The 24591-nt window shown below is 52.3% G+C and overlaps 9 protein-coding genes across 9 annotated transcripts, besides 3 other annotated features; 5 read left to right on the plus strand and 4 right to left on the minus strand.

Moving 5' to 3' along the window:
• Positions 1-21: 21 nt before the first annotated feature.
• On the plus strand, positions 22-1893 carry EKO05_0003013 (uncharacterized protein; the record flags this gene model as incomplete). Its single annotated transcript, XM_038937904.1, has 3 exons — positions 22-836; positions 883-1713; positions 1764-1893. The coding sequence occupies 3 exons, from the start codon at positions 22-24 to the stop codon at positions 1891-1893; spliced, it is 1776 nt and encodes a 591-aa protein (XP_038801575.1).
• Positions 1298-1328: a tandem repeat.
• Positions 1894-2792: 899 nt separating the features above from the next.
• On the plus strand, positions 2793-4613 carry EKO05_0003014 (Glucan 1,4-alpha-glucosidase; the record flags this gene model as incomplete). Its single annotated transcript, XM_038937945.1, has 2 exons — positions 2793-3027; positions 3079-4613. The coding sequence occupies 2 exons, from the start codon at positions 2793-2795 to the stop codon at positions 4611-4613; spliced, it is 1770 nt and encodes a 589-aa protein (XP_038801576.1).
• A 381-nt stretch (positions 4614-4994) lies between these two features.
• On the plus strand, positions 4995-7805 carry EKO05_0003015 (uncharacterized protein; the record flags this gene model as incomplete). The annotated part of the gene is made up of 1 exon (XM_038945194.2): positions 4995-7805. One exon carries the CDS (start codon positions 4995-4997, stop codon positions 7803-7805), a length of 2811 nt encoding a protein of 936 aa, XP_038801577.2.
• Positions 7806-8143: 338 nt separating this feature from the next.
• Positions 8144-9136, minus strand: EKO05_0003016 (uncharacterized protein; the record flags this gene model as incomplete). Its single annotated transcript, XM_038945195.2, has 1 exon — positions 8144-9136. The coding sequence occupies one exon, from the start codon at positions 9134-9136 to the stop codon at positions 8144-8146; it is 993 nt and encodes a 330-aa protein (XP_038801578.2).
• Positions 9137-9326: 190 nt separating this feature from the next.
• Positions 9327-11714, minus strand: EKO05_0003017 (uncharacterized protein; the record flags this gene model as incomplete). Its single annotated transcript, XM_038945196.1, has 1 exon — positions 9327-11714. One exon carries the CDS (start codon positions 11712-11714, stop codon positions 9327-9329), a length of 2388 nt encoding a protein of 795 aa, XP_038801579.1.
• Positions 11715-12013: 299 nt separating this feature from the next.
• EKO05_0003018 (uncharacterized protein) lies at positions 12014-15807 on the plus strand (the record flags this gene model as incomplete). Its single annotated transcript, XM_038938118.1, has 6 exons — positions 12014-12019; positions 12115-12235; positions 12294-12620; positions 12669-13297; positions 13356-15239; positions 15289-15807. 6 exons carry the CDS (start codon positions 12014-12016, stop codon positions 15805-15807), a joined length of 3486 nt encoding a protein of 1161 aa, XP_038801580.1.
• A 597-nt stretch (positions 15808-16404) lies between these two features.
• On the plus strand, positions 16405-17111 carry EKO05_0003019 (Lactoylglutathione lyase; the record flags this gene model as incomplete). The annotated part of the gene is made up of 2 exons (XM_038937865.1): positions 16405-16986; positions 17070-17111. The coding sequence occupies 2 exons, from the start codon at positions 16405-16407 to the stop codon at positions 17109-17111; spliced, it is 624 nt and encodes a 207-aa protein (XP_038801581.1).
• Positions 17112-18061: 950 nt separating this feature from the next.
• Positions 18062-18213: a mobile genetic element.
• Positions 18214-19486: 1273 nt separating this feature from the next.
• EKO05_0003020 (uncharacterized protein) lies at positions 19487-21393 on the minus strand (the record flags this gene model as incomplete). Its single annotated transcript, XM_038937692.1, has 2 exons — positions 19487-20136; positions 20196-21393. 2 exons carry the CDS (start codon positions 21391-21393, stop codon positions 19487-19489), a joined length of 1848 nt encoding a protein of 615 aa, XP_038801583.1.
• Positions 21394-22246: 853 nt separating this feature from the next.
• Positions 22247-24333, minus strand: EKO05_0003021 (alpha-actinin; the record flags this gene model as incomplete). Its single annotated transcript, XM_038937698.1, has 4 exons — positions 22247-22441; positions 22491-24083; positions 24144-24210; positions 24278-24333. 4 exons carry the CDS (start codon positions 24331-24333, stop codon positions 22247-22249), a joined length of 1911 nt encoding a protein of 636 aa, XP_038801584.1.
• A 175-nt stretch (positions 24334-24508) lies between these two features.
• Positions 24509-24555: a tandem repeat.
• The last annotated feature ends 36 nt before the right edge of the window (positions 24556-24591 follow it).

Genomic DNA, 24591 nt, shown 5'->3' on the forward strand with positions numbered 1-24591 from the left:
GGGAGGGAACTGCGCCACACAATGCCGCGCCCGCCTACCTCGTCACCTCCCCCGGCCAGCTTCCCCTTCACAGCAGGCAGCTTCGACTACCCCCACGCCTCGACGTCTCCCTCAAATGCCACACAACCTATCGCATGGAGCGTGTTGCGCTTAGTGGAGGAACCCCCCGAGCGCTCGCCCGCCCACTTGCAGCAGCTGAGGTCCACTTCACAAGAAACCAGCCGCCGTGTGAACCAGCGACGCCGACTGCACCGCTTGCTCGGCTCGCCCCATGGCAGCGACGAAACCGTGTACAGCCTGCTGCGACGGCCACCATCCGCAAACCCGCATCGTCTGCGGGCCACACCGAGCGAACGCTACCTCCAACGCGCGCAAGCACGAATCGACGAAGAGCGTGATGCCATAATGAATTCTGCTACCGAGCCCTTCGATTCCCTCAGCGAGCGCCCCCCTATCGTAGCTGGCGCAGAGCGCACCAACATACCCAATCGCCATTCAAGTCCAGGCGCGCCTGACACCACACAAAGGCGAACGAAGCGGAGAAAGTTGGATCACGAGTCCAGTAGAAATCCAGAGTGCAAAACCTACAAGTACGGCTACAAGGGCCAAATGGTTCCAGGACGTCTGCGCATGGAGGTCGTCAGCTGCGACGGCGGTCAGATCAGGCGCGACAACCCGATGCGCATATACGACGTGGAGAACGTCCTAAAGAACGATAAGAGTGTATACTGCAGCGAAAGCTCAAAATGCAACCTCCTGCTCAAGCACATCGGAGATGCTCCATTTGCACTGGAAAAAGTGGTAATTCGAGCACCGGACCGTGGTTTCACGTCTCCGTATGTGTGCCTGCCTGCGGCTTGAGAACCTACTGACAGTATCCAGCGTGCAAGAAGGATTGGTGTTTGTCGCAATGTCCCCGGAACAACTTCTTTCCGGCACATCCGCCTACCGACTGGAGCATCGTTCCCATTCTTCATCAGCCTCGCCCTCTCCCAGACGTGGTGCCCCCACTCATAACGAAGAGCAGATTTCTCTAAGAGAGGCTATCGACGATGCAGATGTCTGGCAACACTCTCGCCGCCGTATGCAAGATGATGTCGAATTGCGTATAGAGCGCCTGAGACTGCGCACGCGGCAGCTGAACCAGGAATCACGTGCACGTGCAGAGCCAAATCACCAGAGGACTTTGGAACCCTCGGTGGCGAGCGATGAGGAAATCGATTTCGACTGCGATTACACCACCTCAGCAGGGGTGTCAGCACCTACACCACCCCCCTTCAACGTTACAACGACTAGCGAAGAGGAGGAGGAGGAGGAAGAGGAGGAGGGAGAAGAATTATCCAATGACGACTATCCCAATGTCGAAACCATGGCCGATCGTATTCAGCGTGAGGGTCGTTGGCGACCCAGTAGTGATGATGAAGACGAAGATGTCGTGTCCCGCCGTGGCACAGGCGCACGCTTTCGCCAACTTCTGGAGACTGCACAATTCGCCGACGATCATGAGATGCGATCACGTCGCATTGCAATCGGCCCACGGTATCGAGATCTGCTGGATAATACGGAACCCATCCGAGCGAGTCGACTTACGAGACCCAGTCGCATTGAAGCCGGTAATGAGGATGCAGAAACAGGCAATGTGCTGGCGCCGCATGCAAGATTTTTCATTAAGAAGAACAGGAACAAGATCACAATCAAGTTTGAGCCTGCGATGTGAGTAGACGTGGACCCTTCATCGCTGGCAAACACTAACTATATTGCAGCTCTGGCAGAAACATCTTGCTGAAGCTATGGAGCCCCAAAGACTCCGAAGACGGCAACATCGATATCGAGAGCGTTCAGTTCTACGGATACTCTGGCCCTCGCTTCTTCCAAGCTACACAAGCATGCTAGGTAAAAGAATTTCGGCTCGACATTTTCTCTGTCTGTTTACGGTACCATGTTTCGTATCACGAAACTATGACTGCACGACTTACGATCTCACTGGAAATAGACATTCTCTGTAGACTTTGAACACCATGCTTACGAAAAAGCTCGTATAGCGGAGTCTTTGGGACCGCAACGGGTCGCTCGTGCTCCTGTTTCTGGACATGTCCCGATCTGCCTCGATCGTTGCTGGTGCGTAGTCGGGCCTGGATATAGTGCGCCAAGCAAACGGTGTGCCGGCAAACGCAACACTACCGAAGAAAGCGGAGTTGTCGCGTGGCCAGGAGAGTGAACTAGGACTTGAAGCCAATACACCTCAAAGTCCATCTGTTTGTGGTGTGGTATCACGAGAATATTGAGTGACGATGTCGGTCCGCAAGACGTGAATTTTTTAAGCGCGGATCCTAGTGTCGGATTAGGAAGGCGCCATGCTCCCCGCACACCACGTGCAGCAATTGGCCAGGTTTAAATCTGGGGCAGGAGAAACGACGTCTGCTTTGGCTTTTCTTTCTCTTCACATGTTGCTTCGTGGGTCGCATTTCTTTGTTGTGATTGGCGGGTTCCACCGGACGCTACTGCGTTTATAAATGAGCCTTAGCTGCCCTCGTTCCTTATTTGTTCATCGTCGGTCCGCTCTGCTCTAATCATGTCCATAGCCATCCTCCCGCCTCCGTGGTAGTATGGAACTATGCTAGCGCCCGTCGCTCGGTGCCTGTCGATATTTACTACAGTTGGACAAGTGACAAGCACCGGCGTACGGTCGTTACAGGGTGTCGACGTGATGACTATGGATATAAAATGACTGGTGACCCTCAACGAAACAACTGTCAAGCTCATCGGCTCTGTTCGCACTATCAGCCAGCGCCATGTTGTTCACATCAATCCTTCGAGCTCTCCCGGCAGCTCTCTTGTTCTCCGGTGCTCAGGGTACGCCACTTGGTGACCTAGAAAGTCGTCAAACGACCATCGATGCCTTCATCGGGACCCAGACAACGGTATCGATCAACGGCGTACTTGCTAACATCGGTGGGGGTGGTAGCAAGGCTCCCGGTGTCCCTGCTGGTATTGTCGTAGCAAGCCCTTCACGTTCAAACCCTGACTGTAAGTGGACTGTGTACATAACTTTTGCTTCGACAAGCTCACACGTCACAGACTGGTATACCTGGACACGTGACGCTGCTCTTACATACAAGGCGCTTGTCGAGCGCTTCATTGCTGGCGATACATCTCTTCGCCAGGAGATCGATGACTACGTTTCGGCTCAAGCATTTCTCCAAGGTGTCTCAAACCCATCCGGAGGTCCAGACTCAGGTGGACTTGGTGAACCGAAGTTCAACGTTGATCGTACCGCATTCACTGGCGCATGGGGGCGTCCTCAGCGCGATGGACCACCCCTACGTGCAACAGCCCTGGCCATCTACGCCAACTGGCTGATCGATAACGGTGAAAAGACTCAAGCTCTCAACACTGTTTGGCCAGTCATTGCAAAAGATCTTGCCTACACTGTTCGCTACTGGAACCAAACCGGCTTCGATCTGTGGGAGGAGGTCAACGGTTCCTCATTCTTCACTCTTGCTGCATCTCACCGAGCGCTCGTCGAGGGTGCAGCCCTTGCTACCAAGCTTGGACAGACCTGCAGTGGTTGTGCGGCTGCCGCACCGCAAGTTCTTTGCTTTGCACAGAGCTTCTGGACTGGCAGTTACATCGATTCTAACATCAACGTCAACGATGGTCGCACCGGCAAGGACGCAAATTCCCTCATCTCTTCTATCCACACTTTTGATCCTGCGGCGAAGTGCACAGATGCCACTTTCCAGCCTTGTTCTGCCCGGGCTTTGGCCAACCATAAAGCTGTCACCGACTCTTTCCGCTCTGTATATGCCATCAACAAGGGCATTGCTCAAGGCAAAGCTGTCGCTGTAGGACGCTACTCTGAAGATGTTTACTACAACGGCAATCCTTGGTACCTGACCACCCTTGCCGCAGCTGAGCAGCTATACTCGGCTCTTTACCAATGGGACAAGCAGGCTTCCATCACCGTGAACTCGGTTTCTCTCGGATTCTTCAAGGACCTAGTGCCATCGATTGCTACGGGAACATATGCCAAGGACTCAGCGACTTACACGTCAATCACATCTGCGGTCAAGACCTACGCCGATGGCTACCTGGCCATTGTTCAGAAATACACACCATCGAACGGCGGCCTCGCCGAGCAGTTTGACAGGAACAACGGCACACCACTCTCCGCAGTCGATTTGACATGGTCATATGCCGCTTTCCTGACTGCGACCGAGCGCCGCGCTGGGGTTGTCAGCCCAACCTGGGGCGAGCCATCCAACAACGTGCCCCCTGCAGCTTGCACTGGCACCCCGTCTTGCAATGCAAAAGTCACTTTCAATGTTCGCGCGACGACTGCCTTCGGCGACAATATTTTCGTCACTGGTCAGCTCACCCAACTCAGCAACTGGGACCCGAACAGTGCCAAGGCTCTGAGTGCTAGCAAGTACACCAGCAGTGACCCACTTTGGACTGCTGATATCGATATACCTGCGTCGACGGTTTTCGAATACAAGTACATCCGCAAGACGTCTGCGGGCGCAGTGGTGTGGGAGAGCGACCCAAATAGGAGGTACACAACTTCAGCGGGTTGTGGCAGCACTGCAACTGTGAACGACACCTGGAGGTAGAGGGGATACGGTGTCGCATTTGGAAACTATGTTTGTCATGCCTACGCAAGAAAAAGGCTCTGACAATGAAGCTGGAACATCTACCAAGAGCTCTCTACTGGTGTGATCGTAGGGGTTAGCCTTACGCAATCTTGTAAACAAATGAACTGTGACTGCTGAGTCCAAAGAGGAATTCTTGTAATTAGCTTCTACAATCCGGTTGAGATGGATTTTTGCACTTCCACAAGCATGTGACCTAGCTTTACGGTTCAATAAGCCACCGTGGGATCTCATTGGTTAGTGATTCGCTCTTCCCCATACCTTCAGCTCCGTATGAACTGACACCTTCCATCAGCAACATTGCAACGACATCCCGTTGGCCTCACTCATCTTACCCTTACTATGGAGTCTGCCACAAGATACATTCCAAGTCGACCCTCGTTCGTCATTCTCGCCCTGGTCTCTTTACTTTGTACTTGGCTGCATGCGTTGACGCTGCAGCAACTGTTCTTCGCCTTAATTACACTCGAGCTTGCATATACATGGACACATCACCAAATCAATGCAGGATCGGATTTGCGCTACGTGTTTTATAATTTAGATGTTATGGATTATTCCACCGACGATTGGCACCTTTCCACCCTTATTCTCATGAGACTACCAGTGTTGCGCAAAATGCCCTGGCGACCGCGCAGAAAGATTGGACGATCGTTTCAGTTTTGGTTCACGATGATCTTGTATGGCTCTCTTGTACTGTTATGCATATGGTGGTACGGCATCAAGACACTCAACTTTGTCATGTATCTCGAGACAACCGTGGTCTGGAAGCAAAAAATGTTCTGCGCCCTTGGAATGGACTCGCGGCTGACGGCCAAACAAACTCCGTTACACAATTTGAAGCACAATCCCATCTGGGCGCTTTACATGATTTTGGAGACCTTGATGTCTTTGAGTAGTATTGGGATCAACACAGACTCAAAAACGTGGGCTGCATACTGGGCACACTTGCTGTGCAATACAACTCTATGCTTGTATATTGCGGTACCGAGACCGGCGCGGATGTTGGCGAAGAAAGAGATTACCCGTTCATTTTTCGATGCTGACGCGAGAACGTACTATTGCACGGAGTGCAAAAGAACAATGGACCAGAGACAAGAGGTGGTAAAATCAGGGGGGGGGATAGAAGATATCACACATCACTTTTGGAAGTCGAACCTTCGACGAGCAGCAGAGAAAGGCTGCCGCATTTGCGCTGCAGTATGGCAACACTGGGTGCGAACACCGATCAGCGCGCCCGCACTTCTTGGGTTTTGGCAACCCGTCACATCCTACACCTGGAGCCGGGATGGTCAACGGCTCGAAATCAGCTCCAAACCCGCAGGCTGGTTCTTGACCACGTCTGATAAGTTTGTTTTTCGTGTATTTGACATTCAGGAGAATGAGCTTCAATGGCGTTCTATCAACAGAACCATTGACTTGTGCACATGGTCACCTCGGATCATTGAAAGGGCCAAATTATGGCTGTTAGATTGCATCTCCAACCATGAGCGTTGCACTTCATCATTGCAAGACAAAATCTACCTTCCCACACGCTTAGTGCGAATTGCACAAGAGGCTCGAAAATTGAAACTCAGCCTTTATCAAACAGGAGCCAACACTGAGAAGATCCGCTACGCGACTTTGAGCCACTGTTGGGGTAACATCAAAGGTGGACAACTAATCGCCGAGAACTACGATGACTATGTTTCCGACATACCTACACAATCACTCCCGCTCAACTTCCGACATGCTGTGCGGATCGCAGCAGATCTTGGTCTTGAATTCATCTGGATCGACTCTCTCTGCATTGTACAAGGATCAAAGAAAGATTGGGACCATGAAGCACCGACTATGCGATCCATCTACGCCAATTCCGTATGCAATATTGCTGCTACAGATGCGAGCGACAGTACACAAGGCCTTATATTCAAACGAGATCCCATCGCCATACTCCCTTCGGCATTTGGGAAAGATAGAAGCGCATTTTTGAGCAATGAGACTGACCTCTTCGACCATCCCCTGTATCGTCGGGCTTGGGTGATGCAGGAGTTACTTCTGGCGCCGCGGACACTTCATTTTAGCAGAGCGCAGGTTCATTGGAGCTGTAACACAGCCAAAGCATCCGAGGTCTATCCGAGCATTAATTTCGACTGGACTGCTGGCCAGATTGATCACCACCCTGCACGAAACTTTAGTGTCCTACATGGATCTAGCCAATCCACTATACTCAACGCAAGGATGCTGGAAACGCAGTTCAAGGCTATGCTTGGTTATGACCAGACGGAAATAGCCCAATTTCCCTCCAACAATGCTGAATCGAGATCTGTCCTGTACCCGAGAGCCGACTCTTCGGTGGCGCGTGTGTCCCATTACGGAAAAGTTCGCTCCTTCGGACGCCATCCCTTTAACCAATGGGCAGCACTAGTTGAATCGTACACTAAAATGAACATCACAATGTCCAGCGATCGACCTATTGCACTACATGGGGTCGTCACGCTCCTTACTCCCTACCTGGGCCAGTTCATCGGCGGCGTATGGCGCACATTTCTGCCCATGGAACTACTGTGGGAAACGCGCATCACATCATGGAGACCAAGAACCTACCAAGCGCCCTCATGGTCGTGGCTTTCCGTAGAAGGTCCCATCACATACTCGAGATGTTTTCGGCACCACCCAGGCCAGACCTTCATCGCAACCATCACCGACATGCACATCGAGTACGACGAAAACAACATGATCGTAGCCACTCCACCAGCTTGGCTTCGCATACGGGGCAAACTTGCCAAGGCTTATTGGGAAGGTCAGGGGTTTCGATATATACATAAGGCCAAGGGCGTTCCCGTCATTCGAGAAGTATGCCCGGCGCAGGCCACGCAAGAGCCAGAGGGTGAAGAAGCCAGTTTCTTCTTTGACGATGCTCGCTATGCGCCGAGGCTGTTCTTCGACGAATATCAAGACAGATATCATCTGGATGAAGACATCTATTTGCTTGCTATCAGACATGCTTTCCCGGAAGACGACGTCGATGAAGTGGGGTCGGTCGACGGCTTGGTACTCCGCCGAAGTGAAGGGTTGAGCCATTTCACCCGGGTTGGCATTTTTTCTGATGCGCACTGTTTGCAACTCCTGCCTTTCTTTGATTGTCTGAGTGAGAGCGAGATCGTGATCGTGTAGTTGTACTGCCGATATATTAGGTGTGAGCTGCTGAGTAGGTTGAGGTGCACAAAGTGCTGGTAGTAGGAGTACTATGTGCTATGGGAAGACCCGCTCAGAGCAGCTTGCACGTTTGCAACCCTGTCCCCCACATGTACACCTTCCCTGTTGCCAGCGCGTCTTGTTGACATCGATGCTCGTTGCTTCTACATAGAGCCCTAGATGTGTGAAATGCATGTACTCAATATAGGGTTCAGATTAGGGATCAAAGGCCAGTCCTTCAGCTCCTTCACTAACAGTGACCGTTCGAAAAACACACTACTTTCCACCTCTCCACCATTCCCATCACGCCAACACCCTCACCCCTCAAGCACCCCACGCGCGAACTTCAACCGCCCCTCCCAAACCCTCTGTGCAATCCTCCACGCCAAACTCCACTCCTCATACTCCTCCACCGTATCCTTAGTCACCCAGTACCCCAGCCCCGCCCCAACCCTTCGCATACCCTCGGCCCCATCGTCGTCCCTGCCCTGCAGGTACTCCACCAGCCCATACCTTCTCAGATCCTCCTCCGCACACGGCGAGAAGAGACAGACACCGACTTTCTTGGCTCCGCGCGGAGAGAGCAGGATCTCGAAGTATCCGATGCTGTGCCGTGCGTCGGCGTAGAAGGCGGGGAGGAACGCGACGTGGATCTTCACTTTGTCTGTACGTGGGAGTGCTGGAAGTGCGTCGATGAAGGAGAGAGGTGCGAGGTTCCCTGGCGCTGACGGGTGTAGGCGTGGGAGAGTGTCCGAGGCGTGCATGTTTGGGAGGTGGTTCAGCGCTGAGGAGAGATCCAGGCTTGGGAGGTTGTGCTGCGCGATGCGGAGGATGGAGAGGAAGACGACGGGGTTTTGTGTGGTGCCGAAGTATATGGATTGGTTGTAGTCGGGTAGTGAGGATGGTGGTGAGGGTAGTGGTTGCGTTGTAGGTGGGATGTGTGATGAGGTCTCGTCGAAGACGGTGTCTGTAGCGTCCTGAGCGCCTCCAAGGCTGCGGTAATCAATGTGGTCCAGCGAGGGTTTGGCGTTCAGGCCGAGTTGGCTCATCATGTGCAGGTAGTGCTTGACTCCAGTAAGCTGCTGTCGATTCTCCTCGTTTTCCACTGAGTTGACTGGAATAATGTCCTGATGTTTCTCGTATCGTAGCACAACGGACACGCCACCTGCTTGAGGGGATGAAGCTTTTTGCGTGCTTCGAAAGCTGCCAGCACGAGGGTCTTGGTCGGCTGTTCGCGTGGTTGGCATTTGGGATTGGTGCATGTTAAGACGTGGGTGAGTGATGTAAGGTGGTAATGCTGCAGTCGGCATGTTGATCTCTACTACACTATTTAGCAGTGAACTCAGACGCAAATAAGAACAAAATGTTTGTTGGTTTGGTGAAGGCAGAAGAACACTAGCATGGGTGTGGAGAAAAGATCCGTGCATTCACTGTGGTGAACCAAAGTTTGACACTCGAGTAGTTTGCTATCTACAGTACACCCGTCAGCTCTAACAACTGCTATTCAGATTCATCGTCAGTATCTTGCCCGAAGACCAGAGGAACAACATCGTCATCGTCATCGCTATCGGCACCACCTTCACCTGGCTCGGGGAGGTCTGGTATCGCAGATGCAGTGGCTGAGACCGTAAAGTCCGATGTCGCAGCTGACTCTGCGTCCTTGGTAGCCTCAACAGGCGCAACAGATATAGTGGCAGATGGCGGCATGGACGGCACTGCGGCGTACTCTGCTTCTCCAAATCGTACTCGTTTGGCAGGTGAAAGAGGGACCTCACCGGCATGAGGCCGCTTGCCCGTTGCCTCGGTCTGCGCGCTACCTTCCCCTCCTCCCGATCCTGACGGCGTTCTCACAGTGGCCTCGTCGTGGGCTGGAGATGCGTCTTTCGTAGCGAAGTCTCGCACAACGACGTCTGTTCGCCCCGCGGCCTTTAACATTGTGTCCAGCTCTTGGCCTACAAATGATTCGCTTTCCTGCTCACCATCTTCCATCATGTCTTCCTCTGCTTCCACTTCTTCCTCTTCCTCAGCGTCTTCCTCCAGTTCAGCATCCTGGGTTCCGAGTCGGATCACCGGCATCCTCGGTCGTAGCATGCCTTCGATGTCTTGGTCTCCTTGGAAAGACCGAGCCATAAGAGGTAGGATACTGGCGGCCGGCTTGCCGAATTTCTTACTTGGTGGCGGGTTCAGTACACTTGCTAACATTGCAATCTTGTGCTGGACAAGCACTGCAGTGCGGTCCAATCGCGCCCTCAGAGAGTCTGAGAAGTACTGCGCGCGAATGTCTGATAGAAGTACTGGTAATAGTTCATGCGCTGCCACCTTTAGGCCTGCAAAGCTAGCAGTAGGATCACTGACAGTCTTCGAGCCAAGGAAGGAGTCTGCGTTTGCAGTGCCTTGTGGTTGAGCATTCCCTTTCGACCTGGCCTGTCCTGGAGTGTCTTTGACTACGTTGCTGCTAGCTTCTGATGGTAACAGCTCCTCGCAGCAGGCGCGAATGAGTGGTACAAGGGAGTCGATAGATGACTTGGGCATGTTCACGCCCGATCGCTTCAGTAGGGACGCCATAGCTGAATAGCAGGCCGAGCGTACCCGCGGATTTTCTTTCTCAGATCCAAAGACCCAGACTAGCTGGTCAAGAACCAAAGCGTCAACGGCCAATGTGCTTGCCTGCAATCTGTACGCCATAGCAAGCAGCAGCTCGATAGCGGCAACATGGATGTCGGGCAGCACCAACCAAAGGTTCTCCCGCTCTTCCTTGCTGACCTGGTTGTTGATTCTTGCAGTGTTTTGAAAAGACTTTGATCCAGATGCAGGAATGGTAAGTGATAGCATTCGAGTGATCAAATCCATGATGACTCCAACTTTGATGGTCACTGAGTTTGCTGTTGGGCTTTCCACGTACTCCTTTACAAGCTGGAGTAAGCCGATGAGCCTCTCGCTGCCTGCGTATATCCCGGACCAAGGTGGCAAAGAAAGGTAATCATCTTCAAGATCCTGGACTTGGCCATCCAAAGCATGGCCGTTGGCGGGTGTCTCTCGCACAGTGGACTGCCAGTCCTCGAGAACGGCGCGAAAGACCCTGTCAGCAACACGGTGCACGCCTCCGACCGTGGTTCTAAGTGCATTCTCCCACTCTTCACTGGAGGCACCTTTGGGTGCGCAACACGGCAGTTGAATGAGCAATCTCCGTGCAGCAGTGGAGACGTCGGTTGCGACAGCCGTGGGGGCGTCCTGAGATTGCTCCCTGGAAAGTCCTGTAGAGGGGGTGGGTGCAACGAGGCGGCACAAAAGAGGTCGGAGCTGCTTCAGGTAGGAGCGGAAGATGGTTGGGTGCCTTGGTAGGAGTTCAGAGAAGCTCTCGAGTACAAGGAGCAGAAGGTTGGCCGATGCTTTCGAGCTGGCGATCTGCAGACTCGACTGCACAAACGTCGGCAAAGAAGGGGTTGTAATTTCGCGGATCAAGGTCGGGTATTCTCGCGTAAGCATGAAGATGCGGGTTAATGTGATGATGCACAACTTCTTGGATGTGGGTGGGTCCGGCTTGGTCAATATGCCCAAGAGTCCGCGCACCCAAGGAAGGCACTTCTGTAACGTTTCCCAGCCGCCAATCTCAATGGTAGCCTTGATCAGAACAATGGCCGACCATCTTCCTTGGATTGTCCGGTCTTGGAGTAAGGTTGAAAGCAGGGTCCGGTACTTGTGCACTGCGACTGAGGCCTCCGAGGAAGACTTGGCATTGGAAGTCTGGGTCGACGACAAGAGCGCCCTACAACTTGACAAGGATGCCGCTATAGCAGGCACATGTTGGGGGAGTTGAGCAGTTGCGGTGGAAGAGATACGGAAGCTGAGGGCCCGGAGAGTGGCCAACTCAGTCGCCATTGGTGCCATGATGTCGTCTACCTTGCTCCTCCGTTTCCAAGCGACTGTGGCAGAGCCGCGTTGCAGTCGTTCAGATAGATGGGTGACAGAAAAAAGTTCACGTGTGTGAGGGTTGGGCTGGCCCGTGCATGGCGCTAAGCGAACAGGGGGGTGCCAGCAAATCGTCAACGCGGGCAGAGGGCTGCAGACGCGCAGTGACAGGCGTACGGCCATGGCCCTCGTCGTGCTAGATTGTATCTCTTCTCGAACATGATTCTGGGTTGTTTGCGAGCACGTATAGCGCGACAAGCATATCTCTAACGCCGAAGATGGTGGTAAGTACCTTGCCATGGGCACAACACATGACCTTCCCGGGAGCTCTCGAGCAGCGTCATGCCCGACATGGCTTCGGCAGCTGACCGGTGCGCAGACTGAAAGCGCAAAGGCTGTGGGCTACATCCAGCAATTGGACGAGGCTCGCTGCGCCGGCCGGTGGAAGGATGTGCCCGAGCTGTGCAGGAAGGTCGAGAAGCATGCACCACACCGCCGATGTCCGCGACCCTACCCACTGCCTACGACCGGCTTCACAAGGGCTAACGGCGCATCCAGGCCTCACGCTCACGGCGCGCTCCGAAGCGCAGATAGCCGCGTACACCACCCAGCGACCCTCGACCGCAGCCTCCACGGCCTCCTCCGGCCTTTCCCAGACCGTCCCCACTCTGCTCAGCGCCATTGAAGGAGAGAGCGATCTTGCACAGGAAGCCTTCCAGGCCACCGTCTGCCTGGGGTGGCTGCATTATGTCCTGGACGAGCCGGGACTGACGGTGTCGCGCCTTCCTGACAGTCTCGACACGGTAGCAGCCAGAATCGCCGCGCAGGCGGGCTCGCTCACTGGCTGGTCCAAAGTTTGCGTGGTCAAGGGCACTTTCCTCAAGGGTAGAGAGAAACACACCGCGTACCCGGTCCACGACTGACGCAATGCAGGCTCTGCCCAGGAAACAACGGGTGCCATCACCGAAGCCGTGAAGACATACACCTCTATCCTGCCATGGCTATCGTCGAACAACTCGGCAACTGGAGAGTCAGCGCAATTCAGGATGTGGACCGAGTCTCTCCTCGGCCGCCTTTGCCAGCTGTCAGATCAGAGTGACGGCAGCAGCGGTCTCGTGGGGTCTTCTGAGGCTTTGCAGACATTCCGAGCCTGGGCAAAATTCTCGGAAGGCACAGGGCGGTCCGCTGAGATGGACACTGCAGACTCCGCTCGATCTCGTCGATTAGCTTGGAAATCTTACTACGACACACTTTCGACCATCATCCGCCACGATTTGCCGTACGATGCAGGATCGGCGCAAGTCACGTCGGAGAAACCCGCGATACACAGTCAGAATAGCGCACGACTACAACAACGAGCCGAACTGAAACGTGTCGAGACAATATATGAGAGCATGCTGATCAAGGAGACGCACTTTCCCAAAGCCAGTGGGAGCAATCGTGAGATCGAAGTGTGGGTAGACTCTGTAATCAATAATTGGCGCACACTTTGCGGCCCATCATGGACTGACGCTGATCTGGGGGAAGGAGGGAAAGAGGGCGTAGGGCGCAGTGTGATCGATGTGAGTGTCATACTGCTGAACGCACACTATCGTTCTGCATACTGACAAGGTACCTCAGATCCTGTATCGAGCCGCGACCAAGACCTTTCACTCTACACAAATCTTGCGCTACTTGTTCGTCGTCCATGCGTCTTTGGCCGAGTTTGAATTGGCGTTCAAGGCCTACGATTCGTACATCGAGATTGTGACTCGAGGCAAGGACCGAGCAGAACAGGAAGGCGAGACAGACGACGGCGTCGACGATGATAGTACCGTCCTTCGAACATCAGCAGAAGCAATACGACTGTTGTGCCGATTCGGTTCTCGTAAAGAGGCCGAGAAGGCCGTCGAGATCGGGCACAATCTCGAGAAATGGCTCAACCACTTCGAAGATACTAAGCCAACCTCTGGCACCAATTCGGTACCGTCAACAGAGGCGCTGGTCAAGCCTGCTGCGTTAGCTGTCGCCTACTGTGCCATTGGTGTTGGGCAAGCGCACTGGGCACAGTTTACGTATGAAGCTGATACACGGGCTGGGATACAAGCGAACGCTATCCAGCTACTGCGGAAGTCCATCTTGCCAACTCTTGGAGACTCGAACAACGTTGATGCGCTGTATGCATTGGCCGTCGTGTTAGCCGAGACGCGAGACATTGTTGGAGCGATCAAGGTCGCCAAGCGCGCTCTCTCTACGGCTACGAAGACGCAGGCAGCCTACAGTACTGACGGCGTTCTTTCAAGTGGATCAGCCACTGAATATGGCCGAGAGCGGAAGCTGATTCCGTTGTGGCACCTACTCGCCCTGCTACTGACATCGCGTTCCGAGTTTACCGCGGCGGAGAAGGCCTGCGAGGCTGCTTTCGCGCAATTCGGCGATCCAACGATCCTATTTGGAACGGACACTGGAACGTTCCGCAGCGAGCATCTCAAAGACGCAAGTGGCCACTATGTGAGCACACAAGGCATTGTCGACCGCATGGGTAGTTTTGAGAAGAGCGGCATACTCCAGATCAAGATGACCCAACTATCACTCATCGAGATTACTGACGGCGCGCTTGCTGCTGTAGATGGTTGTGACGAGCTTCTGGCGCTCTATGGTAGACTTTTCGGCTCACCAGGTGCTGAAAAGGTCAAGCTAGAAGTCCCAGCTACAGTAGTATCACCTAAGGGCAGTGCCGGAACGACAAAGGGAAGCATATTCCGCGGGCGTGGCTCCGTTCGTACACAGAAAGATACCTCGGCGCGCAGTTCCTCACTCCTAAATCCTGGAGGAGGATCAGCGCCTGCCATTCAGGTAACCGATGGCGGTTCTACTTCGCACGCAAACGGCCACCATCATCATCACCCTCACTTGTTTCATCACCACAAACACGAAGATGGCCCATCAAGTAATGGTCGGAGTTCGAGCAAGCTGAGAGATCGTAGTGCGAGTCTCGGTGCACAGTCCGTTACGGGGACTGCCCAAGCCCCAGTAGTCCCGCCCATGCCGGAAAATGTACAGAATGGAACGCCATCTAGAAGTAACGTTCCTCGGCCTCTGTCAGCAGCAAGCTCACCTCGCAAATCAATTGAAAGCAGCGAGACACCACTTCGACCTATTGCACATAACTTACACGCTTCACCCCCACAGGGTCATGAGCGCCAGCCTCCTAGACAAGACACTCGGCTTCCAGCTCCGTTCCCAGATATGAACTATATCCCACCAGATCCTCGCTTTTCCAAGCTTCAAGATCGGCGGCACAAAGTGTCCTTATTGGTAGACATATGGATATTCACTTCTGGCTTGTACGCTAGGGCCCAAGCATTTGAGGACGCAAGGGAAGCTGTCGCCGAAGCTCTAAAATTAGTGGAGGCTTTTGAGAACGAGCTGTCACTAGAGTTCTCGTCAGCCAAAGCGCTCGCCGACAAAGGTTGGGGAGGCGGCAAGAGTATCGAAGAGCTATGGGCTGATGCCTTCACTGCGGTACGTTCATTCCTGACATAATCTCACAGTACATCACTGACGATTCCAGCGCGGTGAACTGCTCGTAGCTCAGTCTCTCAAACACGAAGCACGTACGGACTTCGAGCGAGCCCTTCTGCACTTCCCAGATCACCCACAGGGTATTGTTGGTCTGTCGAATATTCTTCTCGACATATACTGCCAAGATATACCCATGGAGCCTACAAGAGCTACAGAGATCACCCCGCTTTCTCCTACACACGCACCTACCGTCCCTCAGACAAGCACAACTCCGGAGCCGAAGAAACACCATCTCACGTCTCACATCCCTTCAGCAGAGAACCAACTCTCACCGCCGGAATTGAGTCGTCTAGCAGCACGCGACCGCGCGTTTGGTCTGCTTTCTACGTTGACGAAACTTGGTGCTGGGTGGGATTACTCTGAAGCGTGGTATGCACTAGCAAGGGCATATGAGGAAAGTGGACAGGTAGAGAAAGCGAAGGAAGTTCTCTGGTGGTGTGTTGAGCTTGAGGACACACACCCAGTGAGAAACTGGAGGAGTGTTGCTTTGGGTGGGTTCGTGCTGTGAGTGACGCCTTTGTGAAAGCAAGCAGATGAAGAGTTGTATATAGGTCTGCGGTCACAAAAAGTCACAGTTGTAATCGAACCCTTTTGATAGATTGGATACCACTTTGCTATTAGTACATGCTCCAGAATCTTTTACACCTGTCCGAGTATGCGTAGCTGAAGTGGACAAAAGACCAACACTGCTCGACGTAAACCTGCCTGTTCCTTTGAATCTCGAGAGAGAAAATTGTTTCCCCTTGATAATAGGAAGCACTCAAGGCAGCTTTGTAAAAATACTGCATGCTTTTATGCTTTCAGAGGATTCGGTTATTCAAAGCTCTGGCTAAAACGCTGCTATGGTTAACAGAAGGTGGAGATGGGTGGAATGTGGAGCTTCAAGCGGTCCAGGCGGTCCCGGCGGTCCCGATATTAGATTATGGATCCATGGTGGATATCCAGTTCAGACTCCGAGTACATATAGACTCCGAATAATTCGAATGGAGGTACGAGTTATTACCTCTGCTCGAAAGCTTCCCAATCGAGCCACTTTTCAAGACACAAACTACCACTGCGCCCTCTCTCTTTTCAACTGGCAGCACCACACAGCCAAGATCCCAACATGAGCCCGACATGCTCCCAAACCCCCATCCCCTGTTCTGATCCTACTATAGGCTACCGTCTAAATCACTTCATGCTGCGCATCAGCGATCCTTCGCGCACTCTGCACTTCTACACACATCTCATGGGCATGCGCCTCGTCTTCAGCCGCGACGTCGGGCCTATGACGGTGTACTACCTCGGCTACCCGTCGACAGCCGAGCACCGTGCTGATCAGGAGGCATACGCGCGGGACACGAGTCCGCATTCTGTGCTCACGAGCACGCTGGGGCTGTTGGAGTTTTGCCATTACCATGTTGATTCGGCGCGCGCGGGGGAGGAGAAGGACGGTGTCAAGATTACTACGGGTGTCGATCCGCCGTTCTTGGGATTCAATCATCTGGGATTCACGGTCCCGGATGTGCCGGCTGCTGTGGAGCGGTTGATGCGGAGCGGGGTGGTGGTCGTCAAGGGGGTGGGGGAAGGCCCGAATGAGAGCGTGCCGATTACGAGGTGGGAAAGAGAGACAGGAGTTGCGAGTACGATGGAGTTGAGCAAAGGGTTTGAGGCGTTGTTCAAACAGATTGCTTTTGTGAGGGATCCGGTGAGTCGTCATGTCTATCTCTGGGAGGTTGCGTGGAGGTGGACAGAGGGAGTGTTGGGGTTGTACGCTAATCTATGTGATAGGACGGATATCTTGTCGAGTTGGTGCCGCAGGTCCTACAGTAAATCATTGAAAAGCATCGCATACTTTCTAGACGTTGATCAGACGAGGGCACGACTAAGGGAGGGAAAAAGCACTATCGTTTCGCGTCTCGGTCACACACAAACTCCTACACAAGAGAAATAATCGCCACCTCCAAACAGAATGATTTCCACGATTTTGGCGACATCTCTGTTCGAAATCCCGATATCCATGGGTTGTATCAGTGCCTCTTCATCGATGAGTTCGTCCCGAAGGAGATCGTGAAAGACAGCGAGGAAGTAATCTTGCACGCGGAAGCGCCACCTCACACCACCCAAGAACGTTCCGTAATCTTCTACCAATTCTTTCGAGGTTTCCTTCGTACCCATCGAGTGGAGTACGGTGAAAGAGCCGTGGTCATTCGAAGAACAATCACCCACGTATCTCAGTCGAGTAAGCTCGTCCTTTATGGATCTCATGTACACCTCATAAGAGGCAGATACATTAGCATTGTCTTTCAAATATAGTTTGGGACCAGGTTTGGGTGGAGTGAAGATTATTCGTGTGTCTCTGGTGCCGGCCATTCGTGAATCAACACAATACGAACGGAACAAGACGTTGAGCACGGCGTTCAAAGATCCTTTAGATCCGTTGCTTTCGAACTTGCCGCTCTCGCCATTTATGCTCAAGATACCCATAGTATTCACTCTGTCGAAATGTTCCTGGAGAGTCGTTCCTGGCATCTCATTTTCCGCTTTCTCACACCCTTGGTAACAAGCTGCTTGCATAGGCTGCCACAAATGGTGAACCTCGGAATTGTCCACTTGGTCCCCAGTGTGAAAAGTACAATTACTCCAAGGATGAAGCAGGCGTTTGAATTGTTCTTCGTATTGAATTGCAATTTTTGATCTTCTCCTCGAGCAACTCTGAGTAGCAGGCAGGCACGACAATATTGACCTAAACAACGTTGAATTCTTTACCAATCGATCGATTAAGAGCATAGGCTCTCACTATAGGACTGCGAACACACATTTACTATCCCCTTACATAAACACACTCCTTATATTACTAGAGTAGCTTACCTACTCTCGTCTTATATAGTCTTAGACTCACACAGGACGTTAAACTAATCAATTAATTAATCAAGAACCCCACGTGACAGCTTGTGACCACCCATGGAGAGAATCTTTCTGTCACTACCATGGCAGAAGAAGAAAATATTGACTGTGTCAGGAGACTTCGCTTCCTGCGCGATCTTCTTGACTTCATCCAGCGCCAGTTCTAGGGCATTTGGATGTTCTTTTGGGGGAATCTGTGTCCACCACGATTCCTTGTTGCGTCTGAATTTGAGGAGTGAATCTCTAACATTCGGGCCCTTATAGCCCCAGCCGATACGTTTGCGGTTGAGCTTTTCCGCCTGTAGCTGTTAAAAGAAGGTCTTGTAAGGGAAGAGGTTGATGTATGTTCCGGTCACACCGCTGGTTGCAATGTATACCTTGGACGTGGCCATGAAATCTGCGAATGCCTGTACATTTACATTGACATCGGAACCACCACATAGGAACAGACAGGAAGCTCTCCCTTCTTGATTGTTTTTTTGGAGGCAGAGCAGCCATGATGCGCGATTAAGAGGTAAGCTTGAGTGGCGAGAGTGTGATTTGTGTGAATATTGAAGCAAAGCTATGAGGATGCTGGTAGACGAAAACCGAGTGACGGAGCTGCGCTTTCATATAAAAATGAGCTCGCGAGGAAAGAAATCCCTAGGAAGTTTCCCGCCAGTCAGAGAGACCTCAGAGCCTTCGATGCTTGGCGACACGGAACAGGACACGCCGTTCAATAAATCTGTGTGCGTTGTGAAAAGACCATATCTACTCAATGGGCACCGCGAGTCTTGGTTCGTAGTGTCCAGAACACTTTTTTTGATTGAAGTAGTTTGTGCGGAACCGAGAATGGTGCTCGTCTCTTCAAAAGATGAGCCTTCGCAACCTCATGACAAGGTCACAGAAGTCACATTATGTCTACAACCAAACATATAGACTTCTAAGAGAATTGTTGGACTGTTGATACAACAGCTAAAAAAGGTTTGGAGAGGACCACCATATCAAAAATTACTGTCCTGTTGTCTATAGAATTACAAGAGGTATTTAGCGCTATCTTACAAGGAGCCCATAAGGTGACATAGTCGTGTGGGGCTACAAAGTGTTCTATAAATATTCCAGACAGTTGCGCATGTACCAAAGATGTTAAGCGGCGATACTTCAATGGCTGATAGTAGGAGGTCGTGACTGGCTTTATCTAGTACATCAGAGTCTGCGTGAACTGTTTCAAGAGGAAATACATGGCACATGCACACTAGCCTCTGTGTTAAGCGCCATGCCACATCCAGATTGTTTACTCTACAGAAAGACTTATGGGCGCTCTATAGTGATTTATCGTCCTTTTTATTATCTTTCTGCACCTTCGGTAACCGAAACCATGGTTTCTTGGTCGCGGCCGACTGTTGAACAAGCTGAGGGACCAGCTTAACTTGGAACATCCTCCTACCGATGAACTCAACCTCGCGGTGCACACGAGTGATTTGGAGTCTTTGGGAAGTGCCAATTACAAAGTGAGGCGATGTATCTGATGGCTTCCACGTAAAATTTCCTACCTTGAAGAGGGCAGCCAATCCTCCAACGTCGTCGGTCTGATTCCGTTGGACATAGCGCACCACATCTTCTGCAGCATCGTAGTCTTGGGAGCCGGGGGCTGCCTCGAACTCGTGTTCGGATCTGAGGCTTTCTAGTGAATGTATGCAGCACCAAGGCTGTCCGTCGTGGCCCCAAGTAACGAAGAAATGCTCAGAGTCAAACATGAATGCTATGATGCCAATAGAGTTGAAGAGAACTGACTGCTGGTGAGCAACCGGCAGACTTGGAAACGCGGGCCCGATTGAACAGTACTGTAGGAGCATGGCATAGTCCATGACCACAGGCAGGCTAGCATGCGGCTGAACGGTATCAGTCCTGACACCTTCTATCGTAATCAAGGTTCTAGCAGGCTGTATGCGAAGGTCGTTGAGATTTGGGACTATGTGTGGTTGATTAGTGTTGATAGAAACACTCTGCATCAAAGGCCATGTGGTTTACCTTTGAAGATTATCCCGCCCCCTCCTAAAACGCTCACTATGGACGCATAGTTGGCCGATACTTTCAGGAGCACGGGCGTCGAGGAGCATTTTCTGAAAGGGATAGGATCTATAGTATAGGTTGTAGAGTTTTCGGTAGTATGATCTGTATCAGGAACTGTGCGTTGTTGTCGTAGGAGAAGAACCGGCCTTGAAAGATAGTCATCTCCACATACACAGTCAAGAAGAGCTGCGTGAGTGGGAGAATATTGACTTTGCTTCCATAACCAAGGTCCAGACAGCAGCTTTACAATGGGAACGTGGAGAGTCAGGCTACCATGCTCGTATTTCAACGTCTTGATTCTGTTGGACGCGTACCATTCGTGCTGTATTTCTTCGCAGAAGCAGCTGAGATCAGGTGCGAGCACAGGCCCGAATCCATAAACGAACATTTGGTCCAAGCTTGGTGGAGACGGATGGCGAAATGCTAGGATCGACTGGTCTTCTGACCCTCGGATGATGGCCTCCTGCAGTCTGAGGAAAGCTTTCTTGCCTTCGCCGTACAGAAGAGGCATGTTGACATCAAATATGCCCATTAGACAGTACGCAATGTCTTCTTCTCGTGTCGTAATTCGTTTCGACGCCCATCTCATACGCGACGCAATAGAAATTCCGTGTATAACATCTTGGGCCGTCTGTCCCAATCTTGTGAGCAACTGTTTCTGGATACCTGTGACGGCAGAGATTTCAGATGCAAGCGAACTGCGGCTACCCAAGAACTTCCAATCTTTGTTGTAGAAAGTTACATCGCCTGGAGCAATCAGTTCCTGCAGTGTCCAACCTCGATTGAACCAGCGGCTACTTGATAATCCACTTGTGCCACGGTCGATGTCGGAAAGGTAAGCGTAGCAGGTACTGGACTGCTGATACCACCTGAACATAGAATTGATAGCTTCTGAAAGTTCTGCACTGCTACTCTTGTCGATGCAGCATGTGTCAATCCAGACATATTTATATCCGTCCTGCAAAGCCCGATTGCAAGTATTCAGCACTTTCGAGCAACCAGACTTTTGACGCCAGCCTTTGCCTGACGCAGACTGCAGATCCTGGAAAAGGACTTCACCGTCTGGCTCCCAAGTGTGGGATAGTATCGCATACTGAGGCTTTTCGGAGCCTAAGAAACTCTCAAGTTCGTGAGTCGAAGCATTGAGCAGGCGCATTGTGACCGCCCACCAGTAGCTGGCGGTTCTAGGTTGCAGCTGAAGATTTCGGCGTCGCCTTTCACGACGTCGTATATAACGGTATTGATTGATAAGAAGCACAAAATCAACAAGACAGGAGATTCAGGGTTCGTGAGCGGCTCATCCGATCGTGTTTAGGTGCCTTTGCAGCTCGTGATGTAGTTATGATGCAGAGTGGTGGTGAGGCCGCTGTTGCTGCCTCCCACGTCCAAATATGGGGTTAGCGGCTGGACAACTGGCATACGTTCCGTGTAACTGTTACCTTGTATCGCAAAAAAAGTTAAGGATAAGCTTGCACTCTTCGAGCCATACTCAATTTTAAATACTAACCTGTGGACTCTATGCACCCCTAGACAAACACTGCAAAACAGCAGTTTCCCAGAATGCTTCAACATCACGTACTCGAGATTATGCGGCGCGGTATTAAACTCACACGTGGCTCGTGAAGAAGGAGTTCGCAGCATTACATTACGTTAACTTGTGTTACTATTGATAGTGTTGATCTATCTGTGCAGCTTGAGTCCGCAACGAAATACCCAGTGCCCCCTATGCATCCCAGCAACCAGCAGCAGCAGAAGTTATCCAAGTCTGACGCCGGTACAAACATCGCTATGCAAAACCCAAACAAACAACCTGTGTCGAGAAGCCAACGTTTTTAATTCTGTCGCCTGCGTCCTTGTCCTGCTCCCTGTCCATAGTGATCGATCGTGGAGTGGACTTCCTCATGAGCTGATCATATAAAGACTGGTGTCCACACCTTCCTCTCATCGAAGTACACGCTCATCGGAGAGTCGGTTATGATGTACTGCTTGAAGTGAGGGTTCTTGTGATTCTATCCACCATTTACCTGCTGCTGTTCACGTTTTGCACCCATGTACCGCTCCATATACGTGATGTAGTCGTATTTGGCAATGTCGCGGTCCTCTTGCATATCCGGACCTTTGTGTTCTGGCATGGTGGCAACAAGGTCGTCGATGACTTCGTCAGGGACGAGAGAGTGACGGAGATCAAGCTCAGTAACATACGGCTACATGATGTTAGTTTTGCACGAACAAAGACTGGGAGAGCGTGCGCACCTTGCCATCAGCAACCTCCTTGAACGATTCGAACACTTGCTCAGCAGTGTTTTGATCCTCTGTCTCATCGACCATGAAGCGAATGAACTGCTCAAAAGTGACATAGTCACGACCACCACTCGTTTCGCGGAACTTCTGGTGCATCTCTTCGTCGTCATACACAAGACCTAGACTTGCCAGAGCTGCCGAGAACTCCAGCTCGGCCAGCGAATTCGACAAGTCACGATCGAAATGTCGGAATACCGACTCGAATTCTTCAAGTTGTATCGGGGTCAGGTTGGTCATGTTACGGGCAACCATCTGATTCTCCAGGAAAGCGAGCTTTTTAGAGACAGAGTTGCGCACCAGGCTCAGCTCGTACTCCAGTTCATCGTACGTGTATGTTGTGAAGTCGTTCTCTTCGATATTTGCTTCGGCGCACTGTTCGTCAATCGATGCGATGAGGTTCAAGTATTCATCCAATGGCGCGAGGGATTTGCTGATCTCTTTAGTGTGCTCCAGCTGGTCCTCAACTTCGCCCTCTAGCGCTGATATGGATGTACCAAGTGTGTTCAGTGCGAGGGCAAAGTCGTTAGCTTTGTCTGCGAACGACTTGCGGAGAGCGTTTTTGATGTCACGGATCGTTTCATTGATGATTTGTGAGCGGTCACGCTCCGCTTTCATCAAACCTGCCCATGCCGTATCCAACGTTTCCAGGCTCAGCTCCGCTGGAGGATCGTATGGCCGTAAGCGATAGGTTGCCAGTTTGGTCTTGATGTTTCCCAGCAACCCAGCCAGATCCGACTTCTCTGCGACCCAATTGCGCTTGCTCTTGCGTTTCCATGCTGTGAACTCAGTCGACTGATTTCTGGCGTCCGTGTATGTGCCGTCGAACTTGGCCTCTTCCCACTGCGTTCGCTGCGCGGCAATTGCTGCGAGAAGTTTCCGCATGCGTTCTTCGAAGTCGTTTTGCATCTGCCATGCACCTTGCATGTTCTGCACAAACTTCTCCACTCGTCGGCCTGCGTTTTCGACTCGCTCCATCTGCGAGAAGGCGTGGAACCAGTAAGCAATGTATGTCATGAGCGAGCGTTCGTCAGGCTTCGCTACATCGCACACGTCTTCCACGTCGAGCAGGTCTGGAATGCCGATCTCTTTGGAAGCAATGTCGAAGGCAAGCTGCATGTTGCCGCGGTGGTCGCTCTTGTCGAGACTATCGTAGTCGATCAAGTCGGGGCGGTGAATGTCCAGGAGGGCGCAGAAAGCCAGACCGTCGTTCCAGCTGGTGGAAAAGTCGCGCACTTCCACCTCGTCGTAGCAGGCTGTCTTGCGCTGACACCATAGCAACAGACCTTCCTTTGCACTCAGACCCTCTTCGTTGATGTCGCTGATGGTGAAGCGCAGAATGAGCGTCCAGATCAGACCTAGAATGATCTTGCTGTTGCCGTCTACCACATCTTCTGCGCCGATGTTGGTCATCTGGATGCCGCGACTGCGGATGTAGTCCAGGGACTTGTTGACATTCTCGAACTTCTGCACTCGCAGCTTCGGGCGGGAGGCATAGCGGCCGAGCGATTCGTTGCTGAGGATCTCGAGGAGGTGGATGAGGCTGATCTGAAGATGCGCGTTAGAGAGCAGCCAGGGCAGCGAGAAGAGTCAGCAAGGGGCACGCACGCCATCAGACAGGTCTGTGATCAGGTCCTGGATTTCGACATCTCGGATCTTGAGTTTGCTGTTCAGCCTGCGGTGCGTCGTCAGTACAGGGCCTCGGGGCTACGACCCACGGTCGTGACTGCGGGGCTGCGCACCACTTGGTGAAGGTCTTCTGCTGGACCTTGACCCATTGCTGCTCAAGCGGCGCCATGACGGGCTGTGTGCATCAGGAGCGTACTGTCCAGGGCGCATGCGGGTAGGAATAGCGATGCACGACCTGCACAATGCTTGCTGCGAGGCCTCGAATGCTGTTGCTGCGTACTCGTGGCGTGCTTGTTGGCTCCCAAACAATGCCTGGCGGGTGCCGACTCGGCTGTTGCGGGGGGCTGAACCTGAACCTGGCCCTGGGCCTGAACGCCTGAACGCCTGAACCCTTCTCTCACCCTTCCTTGCACGGGATCGTCGAGGT

The sequence above is a fragment of the Ascochyta rabiei genome, chromosome 4 (genome assembly GCF_004011695.2).
Source record: "Ascochyta rabiei chromosome 4, complete sequence".
Lineage (NCBI taxonomy): Eukaryota > Fungi > Ascomycota > Dothideomycetes > Pleosporales > Didymellaceae > Ascochyta > Ascochyta rabiei.